Source organism: Phascolarctos cinereus, unplaced genomic scaffold (assembly GCF_003287225.1).
Source record: "Phascolarctos cinereus isolate Bilbo 61053 unplaced genomic scaffold, phaCin_HiC Scaffold_4;HRSCAF=312, whole genome shotgun sequence".
In the NCBI taxonomy this organism is placed as follows: Eukaryota; Metazoa; Chordata; class Mammalia; order Diprotodontia; family Phascolarctidae; genus Phascolarctos; species Phascolarctos cinereus.
In genome coordinates, this window is record NW_027555847.1 from 284,556,859 (window position 1) to 284,578,511 (window position 21,653).

At 36.1% G+C, this 21,653-nt stretch overlaps 1 protein-coding gene across 1 annotated transcript in view; it reads right to left on the reverse strand.

Moving 5' to 3' along the window:
• Nucleotides 1–21,237, reverse strand: part of YTHDC2 (YTH N6-methyladenosine RNA binding protein C2) — an 83,227-nt gene extending 61,990 nt beyond the window's left edge. The window contains exons 1-8 of the mRNA XM_021009446.2: nt 20,830–21,237; nt 18,337–18,427; nt 12,542–12,738; nt 9,702–9,901; nt 6,488–6,654; nt 5,695–5,797; nt 3,174–3,330; nt 1,353–1,460 (exon numbers count right to left, since the gene is read on the reverse strand). Of these exons, the coding sequence (XP_020865105.1) occupies nt 1,353–1,460; nt 3,174–3,330; nt 5,695–5,797; nt 6,488–6,654; nt 9,702–9,901; nt 12,542–12,738; nt 18,337–18,427; nt 20,830–21,001 (1,195 nt within the window). The 5' untranslated portion in view covers nt 21,002–21,237. The remainder of the gene's footprint in view (nt 1–1,352; nt 1,461–3,173; nt 3,331–5,694; nt 5,798–6,487; nt 6,655–9,701; nt 9,902–12,541; nt 12,739–18,336; nt 18,428–20,829) is intronic.
• Nucleotides 21,238–21,653: the final 416 nt, after the last annotated feature.

Sequence of the window (21,653 nt, forward strand, 5' to 3'; positions counted from 1 at the left end):
ATATCTGACTCTTCATGACCCCATTTGGGGTTTTCTTGATAAAGATACTAGAATGGTTTGCCATTTCCTTCTCCAGCTCATTTGACAGATGAGGAACTGAGGCAAACAAGGTTAAGTGACTTGCCCAGAATCACATAGCTAGTAAGTATCTGAGGCTAGATTTGAACTCAGGGAGATGAGACATCTTGGTTATCAGCCCAGTGCTTTATCCACTGAACTACCTAGCTGCCCCATATTCAACTAGAGGAATACAATCTATTCACAGACAAATAAATACCAAATGTACACAAAATAAGCACACAGAAATTAGGAAGTGGATTACATACTAAAAAGTATGACTATGTAATAGGATACTATTGCAACATAAAAAATGACAGAAAAATGGAAGGCCTTATAAACTATGATGTAGAATAAAGAAAATACATCCACAACATACATACCGACTACAATTATATAAAACAAAATACTATGAACCACAGAAAACCACGAGCTGAGAGGAACCACAGATAAGAAGGGGAGGAGTCAAACACAATGTTTATATTACCATTTTATTAAAGCAAATACACAAATTTTATAGTATGAGTCTGGCATATAAAAGAGCTTAATAAATTTTGTTGAACTGAAATTGTAAACAGTGGGTTCATGACTATATATACAATCAATCACTTTATTTCATTTATATATACTGAACGTTTACTTTTCACTGCTGGGTACTAAATTTAGAATTTCAAATGAAAATACTTAAAACATTCCAAAAAAATTCCTATGAACGTGAAGAATGAAGTTAAACAAGAGAAATGTCCAATTCTAAAAACTGAAGCTAAGGTAAAATTTTAAGCCTTATTAGAACTATATCAAAATTGAGGACAAAATGTTTAAGATCACAGGATTTGAATGAAAGAAACTTTAGAAATAACTGAATCCAAACTATTCATTTTACCATAACCAAAACTGAAAACATAACATAATCATTTTCAGGACTGCAAATCTTAAAAGGAAAGACAGAATCTGCAGGAGATGTTACTGTTCCATACACCTTCCCTATTCCCAGCAAGATCAGTTTCAAGCTAAAATAATTAGTTTCTGGCTCACATTTCTTTTCCTGCTAAGTACAGTCAATCTTCCCCATTCCTCATGTCACCCAGCAAGTCAGCAGCCATATAGGAAGGCATGGTTTTGCCTTATGTTATTAGACACATGGGGAAAAGCTTTTGGCTTATGTTATTAGGTGACATCAGAATTTATAACAAACAAAACCAAAAGAAAAATATTTCAACTTTACCTCTCTGTTTTGTGTAGTTTAAAAAAAACCCAGTAAACATACTTACATTCTTTGTAAGAAAAAAACTCACCTCGTTGTTTTTCCTTTTTGTATTTTAACATTTCTTTGTTTGTGTATCCTGTGCTTCTTAAAATGTCTTCCAGAAACATCTCTTTTACTTCAAATGGTCTTCCCTGTACTGAATAATCAAAGAATATTTTTTCTCATTAAGCAAATGAGCATTAAGACATCTTTTTAAAAACTGATTTTTAAAAAGGAAAATGGTTTAAAATTGTCTTTATTCTTTATAAAATTCCTTTACTTTTTTTTTAAACGAATATTTTTTACTTCAATGCCTCAACACGGCATAGAAGTACTCCTGGGCTGCTGAAGGCTATGTTAGCAGAGCACAAACTCTGGAAGATCTGGAAAGACTATCTATGGCCCTGGTAACCATCTTCTTTCTGAGGTCTAGCCTAGATAGCTTCCTTAATAGTACACTGGCCACTAGACAATGAATTCTTTGGCCACAGTAACCCACCGAAATGAAGAAAAATGTAAAATATCCTTTATCTTAGAAGAATACATTCCATTTCTGCAGTGATGGAAGCAGAGCAGTTGAAAAGAGGTAAAGTGTGCTAACAATCACACAGTTTTAGACATTAAGTTAATTACAGATCTCTAAATGTGAGACCTTTGTTCACTGATAAATATGGGCAAATATTTGTGTAGAAACCATAAAAAACCATAATAAAAATACTCCAAATCACTAATAAAAGGGATACAAATTAAAATGTCTCTCAGGCTCCACAATAAAAAAAAAGAAAATGAACAACTGTTGGAAGGGTTGTAGAAGGTCAGGCATCCAAATGCATTCTTTGTGGAACTGTGAACTGTCCACCAATTATGGAAAGCAATCTGAAATATGGCTATATTTATTTCATTGAATACAAAAATCTCTGAAGGAACAAAGTTTAAGGTCACTCAAAGTTCAATGGAAAGATGTGACTTGTATGAATGACTATAGCATTTCAACAACAAAGCAATGTAAAACAGTGATGTCAAACTCAAATACAAATGGGCCACTACATTGTATTTATTTTTATTTTATTAAATATTTCCCAATGACATCTTAATCTGGTTCAGGTCACACTTGCAAGTATTACAGGCTGCTGTAAGATGAATTAAAAGATGCTAAAGAAATGTTACATTCTATTCCCCAGAGAAACTAGACTACTGTTTTCCAAACCTATCCTATGCCTCTATAACTTACATTAAGCCACTACTCTTTACTCCTAAAATGTCCTTCCCATCAGTGCTCCTTCTGAATACATTCTTCAAGGCCCAACTCAAATGTCATCTTCTACATGGATATTTCCCTGATCTGATCCCATCCCATTCCTTCACAGAAGTAATCAATTCCAGCTATGAACTTCCACAGCACTTCTTATGACACATCATGTTGTGCCTTCTAATAGTTCTTATTCATCTTTGTATCTCCAACACTGCTTTCTAATGGTACAAATATGTTAAATGTTTGCTGAATTAGTGAATGAAAGCAAAAAAAGCAGTTTTCTTAAATGTACTCCAGGGTAAAAGGACTTAAGAAAAGTAATGGGCAACATTTGGGTGTAGTTCACAGAGTACTGGCCTGTAACTTAAGTATTCTGAAGACACATTCAGTTCTTCTGTCTTCTCATTACCATTGCATTGGAACCTATTCCTAGTTCATTACTATACTAATTCTACTCAACTTTGTATATGACATAGATAGGATTAAGGTGGAATATGCAAAAAGTAAGTAAATTTTACTTCCAAAGTATTATTTAAAGAATAGTTAATAATAATATTCATAATACTTTTCCTTGAGATGTTTAATTTAAAAGTTTGACCACATTTCATATTTACTTACTGTATATCACTGGGCAACTTCCAAAATATCTTATAAAGAGATTCACATCCAATGCAGCACTAGAAAGAATCAGTTTCAAAGTTGGATGCTTCTGTAACAAGTCTCTTAACTTTGTCAGTAAGAAATCACTAAATCGATCCCTTTCATGCACTTCATCCTGAATCAAGAAAAAAGAAAAAGAGGTAATTGTTAAGACATTACAGGTAACTATGATCTCTTTTGTCGTACTACTTTTTGATTATAAAAGGTAGGCTAAAAAACCTTTGTAATTCAGACAAACTAGTGAGGATGGTCAATTTGAATTAGTGAAAATCTAAATCAAATATGTGAAATGAGACAGTTTATTAAGTAAATTCTCTATAGATATTACTTAACTAACAAATCACTGTAAATCTTTTTTCCTAGAACAAAAATGTAAACTTTGGTCAACTCACAGTCAAATTAATATAAAATCTGAATTTAATGGAGTGAAAATTAACAAAGTTTTACTTTATATCCCAACTCTATTACTTAAAAGACTATCACTGAGCTGACATCACTCAAGTAGCTCAAAAACACCGTTAAATCTGAACTGTAGCTACAGAACTATGTGAGAAAACGTACACTATACGGAAAATACATAGCCTCTAAAGTCAAAGGATGTGGGTTTGAATTTCAGGTCTACTACTATGTAATGCTGGGCAAGTTGTTTAACCTCTTTGTACCTCAGTAAAATGAGGAGACTGGATGACACAATTGTCTGAGGGTTCTTTCAGATATAAATTTATGATCCACTCACCAGTAATTATGAAACAGCTGTTTTCTGCTAGTTTATCTTACCTTAAATGAATATGATTCTGGGACACAATAACAATTTTATTCTGTGATAAGCCACAGAAAACCAGTTACTTAATTCTTAGGTAAAACCAGTGGCAGGGAGGGAACATTTACCAATTACTTACTATATGCCAGGAAAAGGGCTAAACACTTTACAAACATCATCTCATCTAAGCCTTATCACCCTTATTATCCCCATTTTACAGGTGAGGAAACTGAGGCAAACAGAGGTTAAGTGACTTGCCTACAGTAACATCCAGTATCTGAGGTTGGATTTGAACTCAGATTTTCATGACTCCAAGCCCAGCACTTTATCCACTATTCCACCAGCTGCCCTTATCAGTTGCCAGTTAGTTTATATGATTTGAATATGGTAATAATGAGATAAAAGGTTTTCTGCCTAGATAAGTAAGTTAAGAGGCACTCTCTTCCATGGCCAAAGACCATGGAAAGATGTCCAAAGTACAAATGTATCACTCAAACTGAAACAGATCCATACAAAGTTTTTAAATATCTAAATGCCAAATCTGATGATCTCTTCTCATTCCTCATCCTTCTTGACCTCTCTAAGGCATCTGATGTTGCTGACCACCCTTTCCTTCTGTATATTCTTGTCTTCTCCTGACAGTATTCACTCCTAGCTCTCCACCCACCTACCCAATCACTCCTTAAATGTCGTCTTTGCTACCTCTTTATCCATATCAACTGTGGATTCTTAAATGGAGTTAACTGTGGATTCTTAAAAGCAAATCACAGGGGCAGCTAGGTATGTGTGGTGGTTGTGTGGTGGATAGAGCTCTGACCCTGGAGTCAGGAGGACCTGAGTTACAATCTGGCCTCAGACACTTTTGTGAGCCTGGGTGAGTCACTTAACCCCCTACTGCCTTAAAAAAACTAAACAACTAAAAACAAAACGACTAAACAGAGTGCATGAACCTCTTGGTCACTCCTTAGCATCATTTTCTTACATAAAAAGGACAAGCAAACTACATCAATATCATAATTTTCCATAAGGTTTGTTAAGTAATGTCTTATAATTTTATTAATCATAACAAAAACAATTGGCATTTATTCAGTGCTTTATGGTTTACAAAGCACTTTAAAGTTATCTCATTGATCCTTACAACAACCCTACAAGGTAGGTTCTCTTATTATTCTCATTTTACAGATGAAGAAACTGAGGCTCAGAGATGTTAAGTTAACTTTCCCAGGATTACTCAGATAGTGTCTGTGGCAGGATTTGAACCCCTGTCTTCTGTCTCCTACAAATTTAATCTTTTAAAAAATATAATACAAGAAATAAACTCATTTTTTAAACATCAGAAACAATCATATGTAACAGTTTGCAATAAATATTTCTGTCTTTGGAGGGGTGGGGTCTGGATCTATGATTTAATCAGTATGGGAATATCCTGGTGTGAAAAAATCTTCCACCCACATAGATCAATAATTCCCTCTGTAACTTGAAACTTACAGAGATGGCTGAGGCAGTGAGAGATTAAAAGAGTTATCTCTTGTCACACACCTAATATGTATCTGATTCAAGATTTGAACAGACGCCTTCCTGAGTTCAAAGCTGGTCCTCTATCCACTATGCTATGCTGCCTCTTTTTGCTTTTACATAGTCTGCTCTACACTGGCAAATAAAAGTCACAATCACAATTACTGAATTTCAGTTATATATAGGAAAGAGCAAAATTCTTACCACGATAACATGTGTCACAGTTGATAGTGTGCTATCTCCCGCCATCAATGTGCGAAGTAATACTCCATTAGTGCAAAATGTCAGAAGAGTCTTTGGAGAAACTCTAAGAAAGTAAAGTGTCTTGCAAAGTTACAAATCTATTATGATTGATTGTTTTTAATTATATATCCCCTTATACTAACAAAACTGTTACCAGCTCAATGGTTTGCATGCACAATTACCACAGCCCTGTGGAAAATGTCACAGATTATCCATCAGCCCCACAAATATATTACCAAAAGTCTCCTTTTGCCAACAAAGTGACACTTTTCTTTAAAGTAATCACCCTTTTAAGTAAAGCATCCTTCAAAGTTTTTCCTTGGAAAAAATGTCATCTTCAGTAAAGCTGTTTTCTTAAGCCACCATAAATGCCTCATCTGTAAAGTATATGGAATAGCTTTTTAAAACGTCAGCTATTCATTCAAATTAAGGTACTAAATAATGGCTAAGGTGAAGAAACTCTTATCTGAAACTCAAATCCTATGAAAGATTTCCTCCCAAATGGTACTGCCAATTCAGAAATAAGAGAGAGAAATATTTTTTTATTTCCTATCTTCTAACTCTTTCATTGCCAAATCCTCAAAGGCAATTATTATTTTAAAGACTCAAATGGATTTGGTTACCAACTTTGAATCCAAATTTACTTTAAGTAAATTAATGGTATGAAGTATCTATCTCATTTTGACTAAACCTGAAAAATGAAGCTTTATCAAACAACAGGCTAAAAAACATATTTTAGGAAAACTTTTATCACCTGCTTTCTAATCGTATCTGATAGCCAATTGTCTGGCCAATCTTTTCTCTTCTTTCTGCTGCAACTCTTTCAGCCACAGCGATAGCAGCTAAACGCCTGGGCTGAGTACAAAATATACGGCAGGGAATTCCATTTTTGAAGCAGTCATCTAAAAGGAACTGAGGAATCTGAAAGAAAGGTTTCAGTTAACCATTGTAATTCTTCAAACTCAATCTATAAGATAGGGAGACTGATTATTCATGTACTCATGAAAATTTACAGTGACTGTTTAAATCCCAGGGCACAATTGTCTATAATTGTCTATAAATAATTCTGCAAAAAACTCGAATGACTTACAATAGTGTATTTCAATTGCTTTCTTCCCCACCTTCCCAGGATTTCATCATATCTTAATTATTTCAACAAGATAAATTTGCTGTTCCTAATTAAAATTTTAAGTACATTGGCATAATTAGTAAATTAACATGGAAAAAGCAAAAAAGCTTGAAATACAAGAATATAAATGGGGAAATCTTACAATATCAGTTGTTAAAGGAAAAAGTTAAATAAAGAAAGTTTAGATTTATCAAGTATTTATCATGAATCTACACATCATATTCCACTAACGATGAATATAATTACAGGGTAGCTAGGTGGTGCAGTGGATAGAGCACTAGCCCTGGATTCAGGAGGCCCTGAGTTCAAATCTGGCCTCAGACACATAACACTTACTAGCTGTGTGACCCTGGTCAAGTCACTTAACCCCATCACCTAGCCAAAACCCAAAAAAACCCCAAACAAACCAAAAATGATGAATATAATTACAATAGAAATGAAAAAAGATTTCAAAATGATTGCCTGTTCCAAACAAGAGTTGATACTGAAACAAAATATTCTAGTACAACAATGAAACCAGGACAATTCCTTGGAGTTGATTCTAACAGGATTTGACCTGTATTGCTAATTATAAAAGGGCTTTTCATAAAAAGAAATTTAAATTGTATAGTCTGATTCTCTTCAAGGAAGGGGAAGGAATAGTGATAACAACTGATAGGGATTTATCAATATACAAGAATATTCCCATTGATTTCTTTTCACTGTGTAAAAAGTGAGCAAAAATTATAAAGGGCAATGTGTCATTCTATCTGTTGAGCAAACATAAAATGGTTATGTCCACAGGAAAGTTCAGGAAATTAAGGAAATGACCACAGAAGAGTCTAGGAAAAGTACAGAAACATTTTCTTAACTTAGGTGCAACATAAAGCTAAAAGGAAAGGTGACAGCACATTGATGTTCTACTACCATGACACTATTACTATGTCATAAGCGAAACTGTCTTACCCTTTTGGTATATCAGTAACTATAATACCTAGGACAAATTCTAAGTTACATCTGCCTCATACAAAAATTCTTACTATACTGTTTCTTTCTACATCATAGTTTACCAAACCCAACCCTGGATTATTCCCACCATTCTCTTACTCCTATTCATGTGCTGCTAAATGGACAAGGAGAAAGATAAAACAAGCTGAGTCACTACAAATTACATAATCCTAATTGGGTCCATACTGTTGCAAGTCAATTCTTTTACTTCTCCTTACTGATATTCTATCCCACTCCTCAAAGAGGATGTTCTTCTCTCTTCAAATTTCGTAAACTTCCCTTTCTTCTCTACTCTTTCAGCTGACAACCTAATATCCTGCTAAGAAAAAAGAAGTCATTCTTTAGCTCTTCTCTGCAACATAATGATCTAAGACAATTCCAAAAGAGTCATGATGGAAAATGCTAACCATATCCAAAGAAAGAACTATGGAGTCTGAATGCGGATCAAAATATACTATTTTCACTTTTTTTTGTTTGTTTTTTCTTTCTCTTGTTTTTTCCCCCCTGTTGTTCTGATTCTTCTTTCACAATATGACTAATGTGAAAATATGTTTAACGTGGTTGTACATGTATAACCTATATCAGATTGCTTGGGGAAGGAAGAAATAAGGGAGGGAGAAAAATTTGGAACTCAAAATTTTACAAAAATGAACATTTAAAATTATCTTTACATGTAATTGGAAAAAAACCCACTAATACTATAAAAAAAAAAGGTCATACATCACGCACTTCCCTCCTCTCCTCTTGTCATCTCAAAAGCCACTGGTATCATCGTCTACTCTTTTTTTCCTTTATTCTAATGAGATGGTCCTCCTCTCCACCCAAGCCAGCACATGCCCTTTCTCATCCTATCCTGGCAGATTGCCCCTATAATACTCTCTCCCTCTGTCTTTAATCTCTCCTCTGGTTCTTCTACCTGTCTGCCCACTGTTCAATCTACTACTGGTTTCTTGGATCAAATACACATTTCTCTGTATGGCTTTTAAAGCTCTTCACAACTTGGCCCTTACCTACCTTTCTAACCTTATTATACATTATCCTCCTCCCCACATTCTGTCCTAGCCTAAATGGCCTTCTTCCTATCCCTCACATATGACACTCCATCTCTCATCTGTCTTTACAAAGGCCATCTCCATGCCTGGAATAGTCTCTCTCCTCACGTTCACTTCACATAATCCCTTACTTCTTTCAAGACTCACTTCAAGCATTACCTTCCACATGAAGTCTTTCCTGATCTCCCTAGTGCTAATGCTACCTCCTTTCTAAACTACCTTGTATTCATTTTGCACATAAGTATACAGACATACCTCCTATTGAATTCAAACTCCTTGAGGACCCAAAGTTTACCTTTTTTGGTTTTCTGTCCCTATCACCTGGCACACTGGAAGTACCTAAGGAATGCCTGTTGATTAAGTGATATAGTATTATTGTGAGGGTCTAGTATACTAACTACATGATTTCATTTCCTCTGATCACTGTTGTCCTGCTATTAAAACTCTTTCCTACATCGAAATTTGCTGAGCTTTTTTCTCTGACATTTCCTCTTAACTATTTAGCCAAGATATGGCATTCTCACAGCAAAATATAAGCTCCATGAGAAGATGTTAGCTTCTCTCACTGTAATTCTAAAAACAAGCACAATGTCTTGCATATCATAAGCACTTAATAAATAGTTGTTAAATTTAATTCTCTTTTACAACTAAAATTTTCCTACGGATTCCTAAAAAGTACTATCTAGTCAGATGCAAATTTTGTCTAAATCCTATTTAGATCCTTGTCATGAATAAAATTAGTCTTAAAAATACAAAAGACAATCAAATATTTTCTTCAACTGAATTAAAGACAAACAAACCTGTGTGGTCTTTCCTGATCCAGTTTCTCCAACAATCAAAACCACCTTATTATCTTTTATTATTTTGACAATTTCTTCTTGTTTTTCAAACACTGGTAAAGACTGCCTAAAAGAATCAAATTCTGATTCTCCCCTCTTCACTGGAATCTGAGGTATACCATTGTTCAGCCGTCCACTTGTCTTACTCATTTCTCGGTTTTCTTTAAAAAATAGAAAACACAATAAGGAATTAACAATCAAGAGTGAATAAGGAAACAGTCTAATAAACTTTATTTTCTCTTCCACTGAGAAAGACAGATATTCAGGTAGCTAACCAGAGTATAAAAAAAGAAAAAGGCAGCACAAAAGATGAAACAAATAAAAAAACAAAGAGAATGAACTGTGTCTGTAAATTTCTGTTATTCACCAAACGTTACCCCTAACCTTAGTATATGTACACTGAGTTTAAAATAGCCGTATCTTTACTGTCCTTGCTTTCAGGAACCTTTATTACATTTGATTTATATTTTTAAATGCTAAGATTTAGTCTCCTGTTATAACAGATTAGCACATCACGACAATAGAATTTTTTTCATCTAGAGGAAAAGATCATACAATTTTCCTACTTCAGTATGAATGTGGAAATAACCTGACAAAGTAGAAATAGCTAATAAAATAACTAAAAAACTCAAATCAAGAAAGCAGAATTAGACCAAAATACATAACTATAGCAATGTTTAAAAAAAAAAAAAACCAAAAAGGAAACAGAACTCGGATCAAAGACAAAGGCCAAAACTGATGGCAAATGATTCAAGTTATCAAGCACACATATTTCCTGTCAATAAGTGTTACATTATAAAAGCCAACATAACTGTTATGTCACGTCAAAAGTAACATACACTAGCAAATGAAATCACTCCATTAGGCACTTTCATTTGACTGTTTTCTAGGGACTATACTTTGTAAATATTAGATAATCTACTGTGTGAAAACAAAATAAATCAAGAAAAAATATTTTTAAAGTACATCATAAAGCTACTTCAGTTAGAAAAGAAAGCGTTCACCACCAAAGTCTTGGCATTATAAAATAGGTTCAACTTCAGAAACTAATAAGGTTTTTTGTCAATGAAAATGACATTACTTCTATGTGCACTGAATCCTTCAATTAGAATATGAGCTGCAGAAGAGCATGGACTATCTTATTTTTCTGTAAGTAGCCACAGTGATTTGCACATAAAGTGAACTTAATAAATACTATTTTCATTCACTTATTCGTTCAAGTACTTAATGAATTATCAAATTTTCATTTCTATACCAAGATTGGGTTTATGTCGATCAGTGAAAACCAATTTGATTAGTATCGTTTCAGAGACTGGGCATTAACCTCCTTCAGCCTCTTGTTAGAATGGTATCATTAAAGTTAAGTTCCCTACATCACTGCCCCTTATTCATCACTCCTTATTATACAACTCAGAAAATATTCTTACTTTGCTGCTCTGATTGATAACAGCAATCTCTCATTGGAGTCATGTTTGTTGTCTAAAACTCTATAAATTTGAGCCATAAGAGGCACTGGGATTTCAACTGGAGTGCAAAGTCAGTACACATCCAATAACCCTCTTTCTGTGTGCTGCTCCCTGTGTTAGGGACTAGAGGTGATGGAACTACAGTTCCAAGATTGTTCCTTGTTGGCTTCTGTTCTATTCTGCTTATGAACAATAGTAATAAAGTTCTGTTAACTATTCCCCCGTATGGTTCTGTTACTCTTCATCCCAACTCTTTTATCACACTTTAACACAAACATTTAAAATTACAGATGTTCTAAAATCTGGAGAAGTAGAACAGAAAATTTATTTGTAACAAATTTACTCCAATATGCAAGGATTTGTAACTTCACACATGTGGGTACTAATACCGATCACAACCTTACAAGAGTTGATCTTTGGCAGCTACTATAGCTATACTATACCGTACCCCATACCAATCCTGGAGATGAGCCATCTCCCAGGCTCTGTAAGGATCTGCCAAAATTTGTGATCTACTGGCAGAACTTTCAAGACCTTAGGTGTATCTCTGTACCCTGATGAGGCACTAAAATAGGACTTAAGTGGAGTTATTTATATGAAAAATAAATTTCAGTGTCAGAACCCAAATTAAAAGAGAAAATGAATGCTTGTTAATTGAAAAAAAAATTTAATTTCAAAGAAAAAAGTATGATACTCCAAAAAGTTAACAAATTTACCAAAACATCTTTTTAAATGGATGTTCTAAAACAGAGGCATCAAATTTACAAGTCCACAATCCTAAATCAATATATCCTGTACATAATTACAGGTCTATCTTCTTAAATAGTTTTTAAATTCTTGAGACTTGGAACCTCATGTCTGTAGTCTATATTATCACATATAAAATCCAATAGTATATGACATGTTACCAGAAAAAAAAATGAAAATGCTATAATTATAGAAGGAAATAATTATTCCTATTTTCCTTTCTAAATCAGAAAACTTAAAATTTGATGCTTTGCTTTGGAACATAGCAAAAAAAAAAGTATATGTCATTATAAAATACTCTATAACTCTGATTTCAACAACAGTTACCTATTAATGATTTTCAATTCAAAATTAAGGTTACTGATTAACTTTCTACCACTCTACTAAAAGAATAACTAAGAGTCAAACTCTGTACTATATGTTAATACTAAACATTTAAACAATTTCACATTTAAATCTATATACTACACTACTCAACTAGTCAAATTTGGAAAGCCTGTTTCATTATAGTTTTAATTACATTAGTCCAGAAGGGGGAAAATCATCACACAGCAAAATATAGAAAGAAAATCATTAGAATATACATACCAGCTTCAACTGCAAAAACATTTCCCCGTTCTGTTTTAGGCAGAAGTTCAGTACGCTCTTTATTTGTGACTGGAAATCTTTGAATTAGACTCCTAATAGCATGTTTTGTATTGTGAGTCAAACTACAGGTCATCATTGCATGTGCTGTTTCTGATCCATCCTTCTTCTTCACAGTTAGGTATCTATTTGCTCCCTTTCTAGAAAATAATGAAAAAACTATAAAGTCAATTATGTACATAAAATTTATTCCTACTCAGAAAATATATTTCTAATGGTTTTGTTTATTTTTTCTGACTGGACCTGTTAGTTCTGGGAGCACAAATAAGGAACTTTGTCAGTCAATGTGGATGACGAACAACTTCTCTGCAATTACTAATTTTAAAAAAAGCTGTCTGCTGCACTAAGAAGTTAAATGAGCTGCCCAAGGTCACAAAGCCATTAATGTGGCAGACACTGGATTTCAAATGTATTTATCTACTAAATGCCTTCCAAGATATTCAGCAAAAAGGAGTGATGTCCAAATTTATCACAAAAATATTAAACAAAAAAGCCTGAAACTCAATTTATAATCACTGAAAAAGGCTTATTTACCTATATGAATAGATTGCCTTTAGCAAAGTTTACAGTTGATAAACCACCACTAGCTAATGAATGCTGAATTGGCATGGAGGTGAGACAGGGGAGGGGTGGGACAGTAGAAACAATCTGAACAGGATCCAGAAATAATAAAAGTTTCAGGTCCCCTGTCTAGACTGTGTTCCCTCTGAATATCTCTTCATTGTATTATTCATTGTATTATTAACTATGATGCTGTCATTCTCATGGAACCAGGCTAAACAAACTTAATGTAATAGATGTCTTTAATTATAAGATGGCACAATGGATAAAATGCTGTACCTGGAGTCAGGAAGACTCATTTTCCTGAGTTCAAATCTGGATTCAATCACTTACTAGCTGTGTGACCCTGGGCAAATCACTTAACCCTTATTTGCCTCAGTTTTCTCATCTATAAAATGACCTGGGGAAGGAAATGGTAAACAAGAAAACCCCAAATGGGGTCAAGAAGAGTCAGACATGCCTAAAAAAATGACTGAACAACAACTCCCACTGTTAGAGTTGTAAGCAAAATTTTGCCCACGTAACTGTGTAAAGGGTGGTTTTACTTTAAGAAACTACTGCTGTAGGGGCAGCTAGGTGGCTCAGTGGATAGAGCACTGGCCCTGGATTCAGGAGGACCTTAGTTCAAATCTGGCTTCAGATACATAACACTCACTAGCTGTGTGACTCTGAGTAAGTCACTTAACCCCAATTGTCTCACAGAAAAAAAAAAATGAATGCTGTACAAAAAAAAAAACAAACAACAAAGTCATAAAAAAAGGTCTACTATAACGATTAAAAATATATAAATTCCAGTGTTAGTCCTATTATCATCACAGATTTATCTTCAGCTTAACAAAAGATTAATCAGCTATCTTAAGGTCTATTTCTCCCATTTGTAAGGAGGTGTTATGGTTTTAAAGTTCTTTGATTGTTAATTGTCTCAAATAGGGTTTATAAAATGAAGTAACACATTTTCTATAACCCTAAAGTTAACTGACTCTTCAGAGCACAAAAATTACACTGGATTCTTCTAAAAGGCAGCAGAGCATATGATCAGACAAGTCCAATTAAAGTCATTCATTTATTATTTTAAAATACATTTTTACTGATATCTTTTGTTATTTATACAACCTAAACTTCTCCTTCTATTCTCGTTGTCACTGTAATATCCTGGGAGTGATAAGAGTTCACAAGAGCGAGCATCAATAGCTACAATCACAGATCTGAGAATACTGAGGTACTGGTAGACGGTTTATCCAATATTACAACAGAAAACAATAGAAGGCTAGCTCTATCTGTAATTTCAAATACCTTTTACAATTGAGCCATTATATTAAAATTGTCTTTTCACTTCCTCATTTTATAGATTAAGAAACTGAAGCTTTGACTTTCTACCTTAGAATAATGAGGAAATCACTACGCTAATAAGATTGGGAATTTCTCTGTTTATACATTTATTGTATTTATTTCTTATTTTTTTATTGATTACTTATCAAGCAGAATCTGGGCATTTACACTAATTTTTTGTACTGGACAGTAACTTTTACTAGGTATATCCATTACACATCTTACTACTCTACTGCATTTTTTCCCTTTCTTTGGATACCAAGTGTCTCCTATTTTTCCCAGGTTGTAAGTATTGCAGCCACTCATAGGTCCAATCTCAGTGCTGGTATGTAGAGAAGCTTTAACCTGCCTCGTTTCCAACCTGGGCCAGTTCATCTCTCCTTGGGCAGACAGGTGTCCCCCCAACATCTATCCTTCCAGCCCCTGGGCTCACCATATAAATACAACAATTAGTGAGAACCAATCAACTTCAGCCAGCTCAGATCTCCCAAATTCAAGTGAAGAACCAGATTCAGCCCTCCCATCAGCAGGAACTCCAGGTGTGCACCACCATGTTCAGGTTTTCCTTTTTGATGAAACACTGAACGTCTTATACTTTGTTACATAAGTTTCTTTTACATGTATAAATACAGTCAACTTATCTCTGATTGTACTCTTCACTTGCACAAAGTGAGAAATTCGTCTCCTTCATGGTGAAGATAAAAATAATGTTGCCCAGAGATTAATTTAAAATATCTCACTGGAATTCTAAGATAAATTCATGCCAAAGATCAATGCTAGGTACTAAAGGGCAGAGCTGGAAAGGCTAACAGGCCAAGTGATAACCAAAAATCAGACAAGACTATCCAAATGAGGTTAGGGGACCAAAACGCATGAATGGGCAAGGGAACTCTAGAAATGAAGGTAAAAGGAAATTTTAGTACTCCATGAAATAACTCAAATACAACCAAAGGAAGAAATTACCTAAAGAAATCAGCGGGGCCACTTAATCATACTGCAAAAGCTGTTCTTAGGTATGAAAAAAATGGTACCAGGTAGGCAAAGAAAAGAGTGCTTTGATCAAGCTGCAACATCAGAAAAGGAAAATAAGTGGTGCTTTAAGAAATGATATATTTTTGTATTTCCCCTCATACTAGATATTACCTTATCCCTTTCCTTGCTCTGCATACTCCTCTACCTATTTTCTTAACCACCTCCCACCAAGTGCCACTGTAACCTAAGGACCATGGGAACAGAGATAGTCTTTTCTATTTGTATCCCAAGTGCTTGGTATACTCCTTTGTACAAAATAAATGCTTAATAAATGTATTTTCATTCATTCATTTATCCATTATGAATATAATTCTTCTCTTTGTCTTTTTCCCTCTGGCCCCTACTGATATCTCTTCTACACTGTCCTGATCTTTTACCCCCAAACAGATCCCTCTTTTTTACCTGAAACTAAATACAAATTTCCAAGTTATCAGCAGCTCATATTCCAAAGATCTTCTGGTAAATCAATTACTTGGAATCTGGTACTTTTTTTCCCCCTTTTGTTGTTGTTCAGTCATTCACTCGTATTTGACTTTGTGACTCCAAGGACTATAGCATGCCAGGACCTTCTATCCTTTACTATCTCTCCAAGTCTGTCCAAGTTCATGTTCTTTTTTTCCATGACATTATCCATCTCATCCTCTGCCATTCCCTTTTCCTTTTGCCTTCAATCTTACCCAACATCAGAGTCTTTTCAAATGAGTCCAGTCTTCTTATAATGTGGCCAAAGTATTTAAGCTTCAGCATCTGCCTTTCCAATGAATAGTCTGAATTAATTTATCTCAGTATTAACTGATTTGATCTCCTTGCTCTCCAGGGAACTCTCAAAAGTCTTTTCCAGTACCACAATTTGAAAGTGTTAATTCTGCAGAGCTCAGCTTTCCTTATAGTCCAACTCTCACAGCCATACATGCTACTGGAAAAATCACAGTTCTAACTATATGGAACTTCATTGGCAAAGTGATGCTTCTATTTTCTAGTACACTGTTCAGATGTGCCATAGCTTTTCTTCCAAAGAGCAAGCATCTTTTAATTTCATGGCTGCATTTGCTGTCTGCAGTGATCTTTGAACCCAAGAATATAAAATCTGACACTGTTTCCATTTCTTCTCCTTTTATTTGCCAGGAAGTGATGGGACCAGTGTTATATAGCTAAAATATTGCATATTTAAAATCAGAAAATAACCACAATAGCAGAAAACAATACTGTTGTAAACATATGGTTATCCTTATCCTTGTGGGCTGACCTGTGAACTATCCTACATTAGTAATTGTTTCTATGGGAAAATGTGTTCCAAATTCCAAATAAAACTCTTAGGACTCAAGAAGCACATCTTCCTCTTTCTGAAGCATTAGCAGCAAGAATGGACTCTACCAACCTCCCAGTGAAGTGATCATTAAAAACAAGAGCCCCTATCAATGTAAGGATAAGACAGAAGCTCCTTAGGCTCAAAGGCAAGTATGAATATTTAAAGAGTACTGGGTACTTGTGGATCATGTGTAAAGGACTACCTGCATAAGTTCTTTTTGCTAATGTTATTTTTTTGGCATTTTACTTTTTGTCTCCTTTAATACAGGAGTTATTATGGAGTCTGTCAACCTGTTTTTTGTTTTGATGACTATTTATTTTGGTAACTATTTCAAATAACGTCTCCTTTGTAATCTTGTCTATTTTAATTTATGCATTTAAAAACATTACCCTGAGGAGTTCATGGGTTTCACCAGATTGTCCCATGAGGCAAAAAAGGTAAAAAAAAAAAACCAAACAAACCCAAATCCAAAATACTCTTGATTTAAAAGGTAAGTTAACTAATAAATCAAATTAAATTCTCTCTCCTAAAAAAAAAATATGCTGAATACATACTGCTTTTTCATTAAGGATATCTCTCAAATGGACCTTACTACCCTTCTTTCCCCCTATCCAATCTATTTTATAAAACTATTTATTTTGAGATAAGATCTCCCTATTTTGCCCTTGTTATAAGTGCAACAGCTAATCATGGACCCAATTCCAAAACTGATGGGCTCAAAACCTTTAACCTGTTCCTTTTTTCCAACCTGGGCCATTTAGCCCCTCCGTAAGCAGCCCAGAGAGGAGACTCCAGGGGCCTCACTATCTTGGTGCCAGATTTAGTGCAGACACCCAATAAATAGGCTTTAGCCCTACTGCAGTTCAGAATTTCTGAACTCAAGCAATCCACCAGCCTTAGCCTCCTCAGTAGCAGGGACTACAAGAGTATGCCATCATGCTCAGCCTTATAATTGTTTCTAAAACCTAAAACCTGGTCAGGAAGAGAAGAAAATAGGAAGAGGGCGTGAACTATAATTCCTCATTGCAAAAAACACATCAACAATAAAACAAATGTCTATTAATAAACAAAAATAGGGTATAAGTGGAACAAGAAGCAGATTCTAGCTCTGCCATTCATTAGTATGATGTTGGATAAATAATTTCACATCTCAAGCTTTGTTTCTCCCGTCTGCAAAATAAGGGGATTCAACTAGGTAATTTCTAAAATCACTTCCCGTTTAAACATTTCTATTCTGATATCAAGTCAAGACCATCTTTCTCTTTCTCAGTAAGACTGATTTAACTACTTTCTTCCTTTCCCCCTCTCCCAACGGAAGAAGAAATTGTGAAGGAGAGATAAGAAACAGGAGGAAAATATGGGTATCGGTATGCAGAAAAGTCAGACGCAGTCAACTAAGTGTTTCTCTTTCCTTTTTTCTCTCCTTCTCCCCCCCTTCCATAGATATTAACTATAAAAAGTAGCCAGATATTTCTTTTTGATTAAAAAAAAAGGCACATTAACTTACCCTTTGCTTTTAGAGACCAAACCAAGAGACTGACTTAATCGATGAATAAAAGCTCTTTCAGTACTGGTTAAAGAAGAAGGAAATTCCATTTCTAGAAAAAGAAAAAAATATTTTTTAAGTGGTCATATATGATGAAGAAAAAAAACTCTTTTCTTTTATTTAGCCTTGGCTAAAACAATATCCTTGAAACCTCATTTATCTTTATTATACTTACATGATGGTAAGTATATGGAATTAAATCACTTCAACAAGTATTCACTATTAAGTCTGGCTTTATATCATTATGCAAAATACAGCACTCAAATGTTAAGCCTGGCAATGAAAAAGCAATTATACATATATCACAAATATGGTCCTAAAGAATTTAAGCTTCATTTGAGCTACCTGTTACTCTCTAAACATGCACATTGTTTTCCTATCTCTACTGTTTTAAACACAGTGTTTACAAACCTAGAATGCCCTTCCAACTCTTCAGTTCTTATATATCTTTCAAGGCTAAATCAGTGTCATTTCTTTCAAGAAATCAGCCTTAGTTGGAAGTAATCACTCCCTCTTCTGACCTACTGTAACACTTTATACTTTCATTCTCTATATTGTATTGTAGCTATTTGTACTTTCACTTTTTACTTCTCATTTTAATTATTTATGACTATAAGTTCTATGAAGTCTAGGAAAATTTTTCTTCCTTGAAATAACATGGGCTTGCATTTCAAAAAATGGAGAAATGTCAACCCAAACATTTAGATACTTTGACAATTCAAAACATTTAGTAAATACCTACTATATGCAAGTCACTGGGTGAGGCCATATTAGAGATAACTCAAGGGATGAAAAAAAGTTGTTGCATGTATGTCCTAGATATAGTTTTGCTTAAGATTGCTGTATAATTTGCATTTATTAAGTGCATAATATGTTTCATCACTATGTGAGTGCTGGGGACTCTGACGTTCTAATGAAGAAAGAGAACACATAAAGTAAATGAAAGGAAGTGGAGAGAAACAAGTATGAGAGGTGGGGGAAGCATGGGTGTAAAATTGGGAGAGTGGAAGCTGGCTGGTCTGAGTCTTTTCCCAAGATGAAGTCTCTGTGAAAAACTCACTAATAAGGTGAGAGAGTGAGGAATCAAGGAAGGCATAGTGCAAAGGTACAGGTCTTACTTCTGCCACATATTGGTTGTGTGACATTGGGCAAGTCATCTCAGTTCACTCCACTGCTTTCTAAAACCATAAGTTGCCAATAAGTCTGCACTGGAAGTAGAAGATACTTACCAAGAGCTCCCTATATTGATGGTACCACACATCTGTTCAAAAGCAAACCTCTATATAAGTCACTGTTACCTTTTTTGATTGGAATCTTCTATAGGAGGGAGGGATCTTAACCTTTTTTTTTTGGTCTCATGGAAGTCTGGCGAAGTCTATGGACCCTTTCTTAAAATAATGTTTTGAAATGCATAAAATAAAATACATAAAATTATGAAGTAAAACAATTAAAATAGTTACCAAAAAAATTTTTTTTAAACTCATGGGCCCTAGGTTAAGAACCCCTCTTCCAGACGGTAAAGACCTGTCTAATTCACTTTGTGCAGCACCAAACTTAAGTATGTAACCATCAAAACTAAGATTTATATAATACTTTTAACTCTGGAAAGCACTTTACATACATTATCTAATTTGAGCCTCCCTATCTCATAGGGTAGTCTGTCTAGTTTTATTATCCACATTTTACACATGAGGAAACTAAAACTCAAGTGATTTGCCCAGAGTCCTACAGGTCCTACAGTGTCAGAGCTAAGATTCTAGGTCTCCCTGACTCCCAGCCTGGAAGTCCGGCACCAGCTCGACATTGCCACGAATAGATGACTAAGTGACGTTCACAATCTGAACTCCACCTGCAGGGTAGAGGTAATAGTCATCCAGCATGATTGAGTCCCATCTCAAAGAACAATTAAAAAAAATTAAACTTTTTTGGAAAAAAAAGTGTGTAGAATTATTAGCACTCGACGAATGTACTAAATTTTGTTCAATTCCCCGTTGCTGCTATCTGCTTCGTAAGCTGCCTCATTAGTGTGCCTCACTGGTACTTCAAGCTATGCGAAAAATAGGGAACCTTCTTCTTGGGTTAACTTCTGTCCCCAAGCATCTACCATCTTTTTTTTTCCCTCACCGGGTCCTGAGATTTCTGATGAGAAAAGACCAGGGAGGGATCCCCCATGCACAGTTAGCACAAGCGCTGCGGGCTGCGCGGTCCCGGAGACTTTCCGCAGCGGACTTAGCGGTGTCAAAGGCATCGCGTTCCGGGCTCCCGGTGGCAGCTTTCCGTCCACCACACAAAGATCACCCTCGGCACTAACAGCCCAACCTTGCAGCCCCGAGCCGGCGGAGCCCGCGGGACACCCGCCTCCGCCCGCGCCGGGGTGGGAGGGTCCCACTGCCGGAGCGAAAGGAAACGAAAACCGAGGCCGGCGGCGAGGCGGGGGGGGACGGCCTCACTCACCCCTCTGGTCTCCGTAACGAAACCGTTCCAGGGCGATGTTGACGGAGATCTTCACCTCCTCGTCAATGCGAATGTCCTTCAGCCCCTTGGCCCGGCCGCCGCCGCCGCCGCCGCCGCCTCCGCCGCCGCCCGGGGCCGGGGGCCGCGGGGAGACGCTGCTCGGCCTGGACATGGAAGCGGCCGTCGATGGCACTGAGGGGATGCTGACTGAGGGGGCGCGAGGCAGGGGGAGGCAGGACCCTGAGCCTGGAGGCAGCCTACAGGGCGCCGAGGTGGGGAGGTACCGGGTACGGGGGAAGTCTAAAGCTGGGGAGGGACACGGGCGCCGCAGGCCGCCGCGCCCGGGGCTGCGCAGCCACAGTTAGCCGCGGCACCGCTGCTCGCTTCCACTTCTACTCGGCTGAGGCCACCACGGCGCAGGCGTCGTGACGTGTCTAACGTCAGCACGTGGCGGCATGTGGGGGGGGCTGAGTGATGCTTGAGAGCTAGGGACAGATCCCAGGGTTTCGGGACTGAGCAAACTTTATGGATAATTCACCTCAATCAAAGTTGAGGCTTAAGGAAACAAGTCCAAAGAGTCCAAAATTATCATAATCAGGCTGTCTCCCATTTTCCTGCACTTGATTCCGTTTGTGGCTGCGCCTGCGCCTCTAGTCTCTTTTGTCTCCTAACCCCTCAAGCGGAAGCTGGGTTTCCTCCGGGTGGTCTCATCTGATATTTCTGTGAGAATCTTGAAGGATTCTCTTATATAATCTCTTCCCCCTTCTTGTGACCATGTCATTCCCCTATTCAATAAACTGCATTGGTTCTCTAATGCCGTTAGA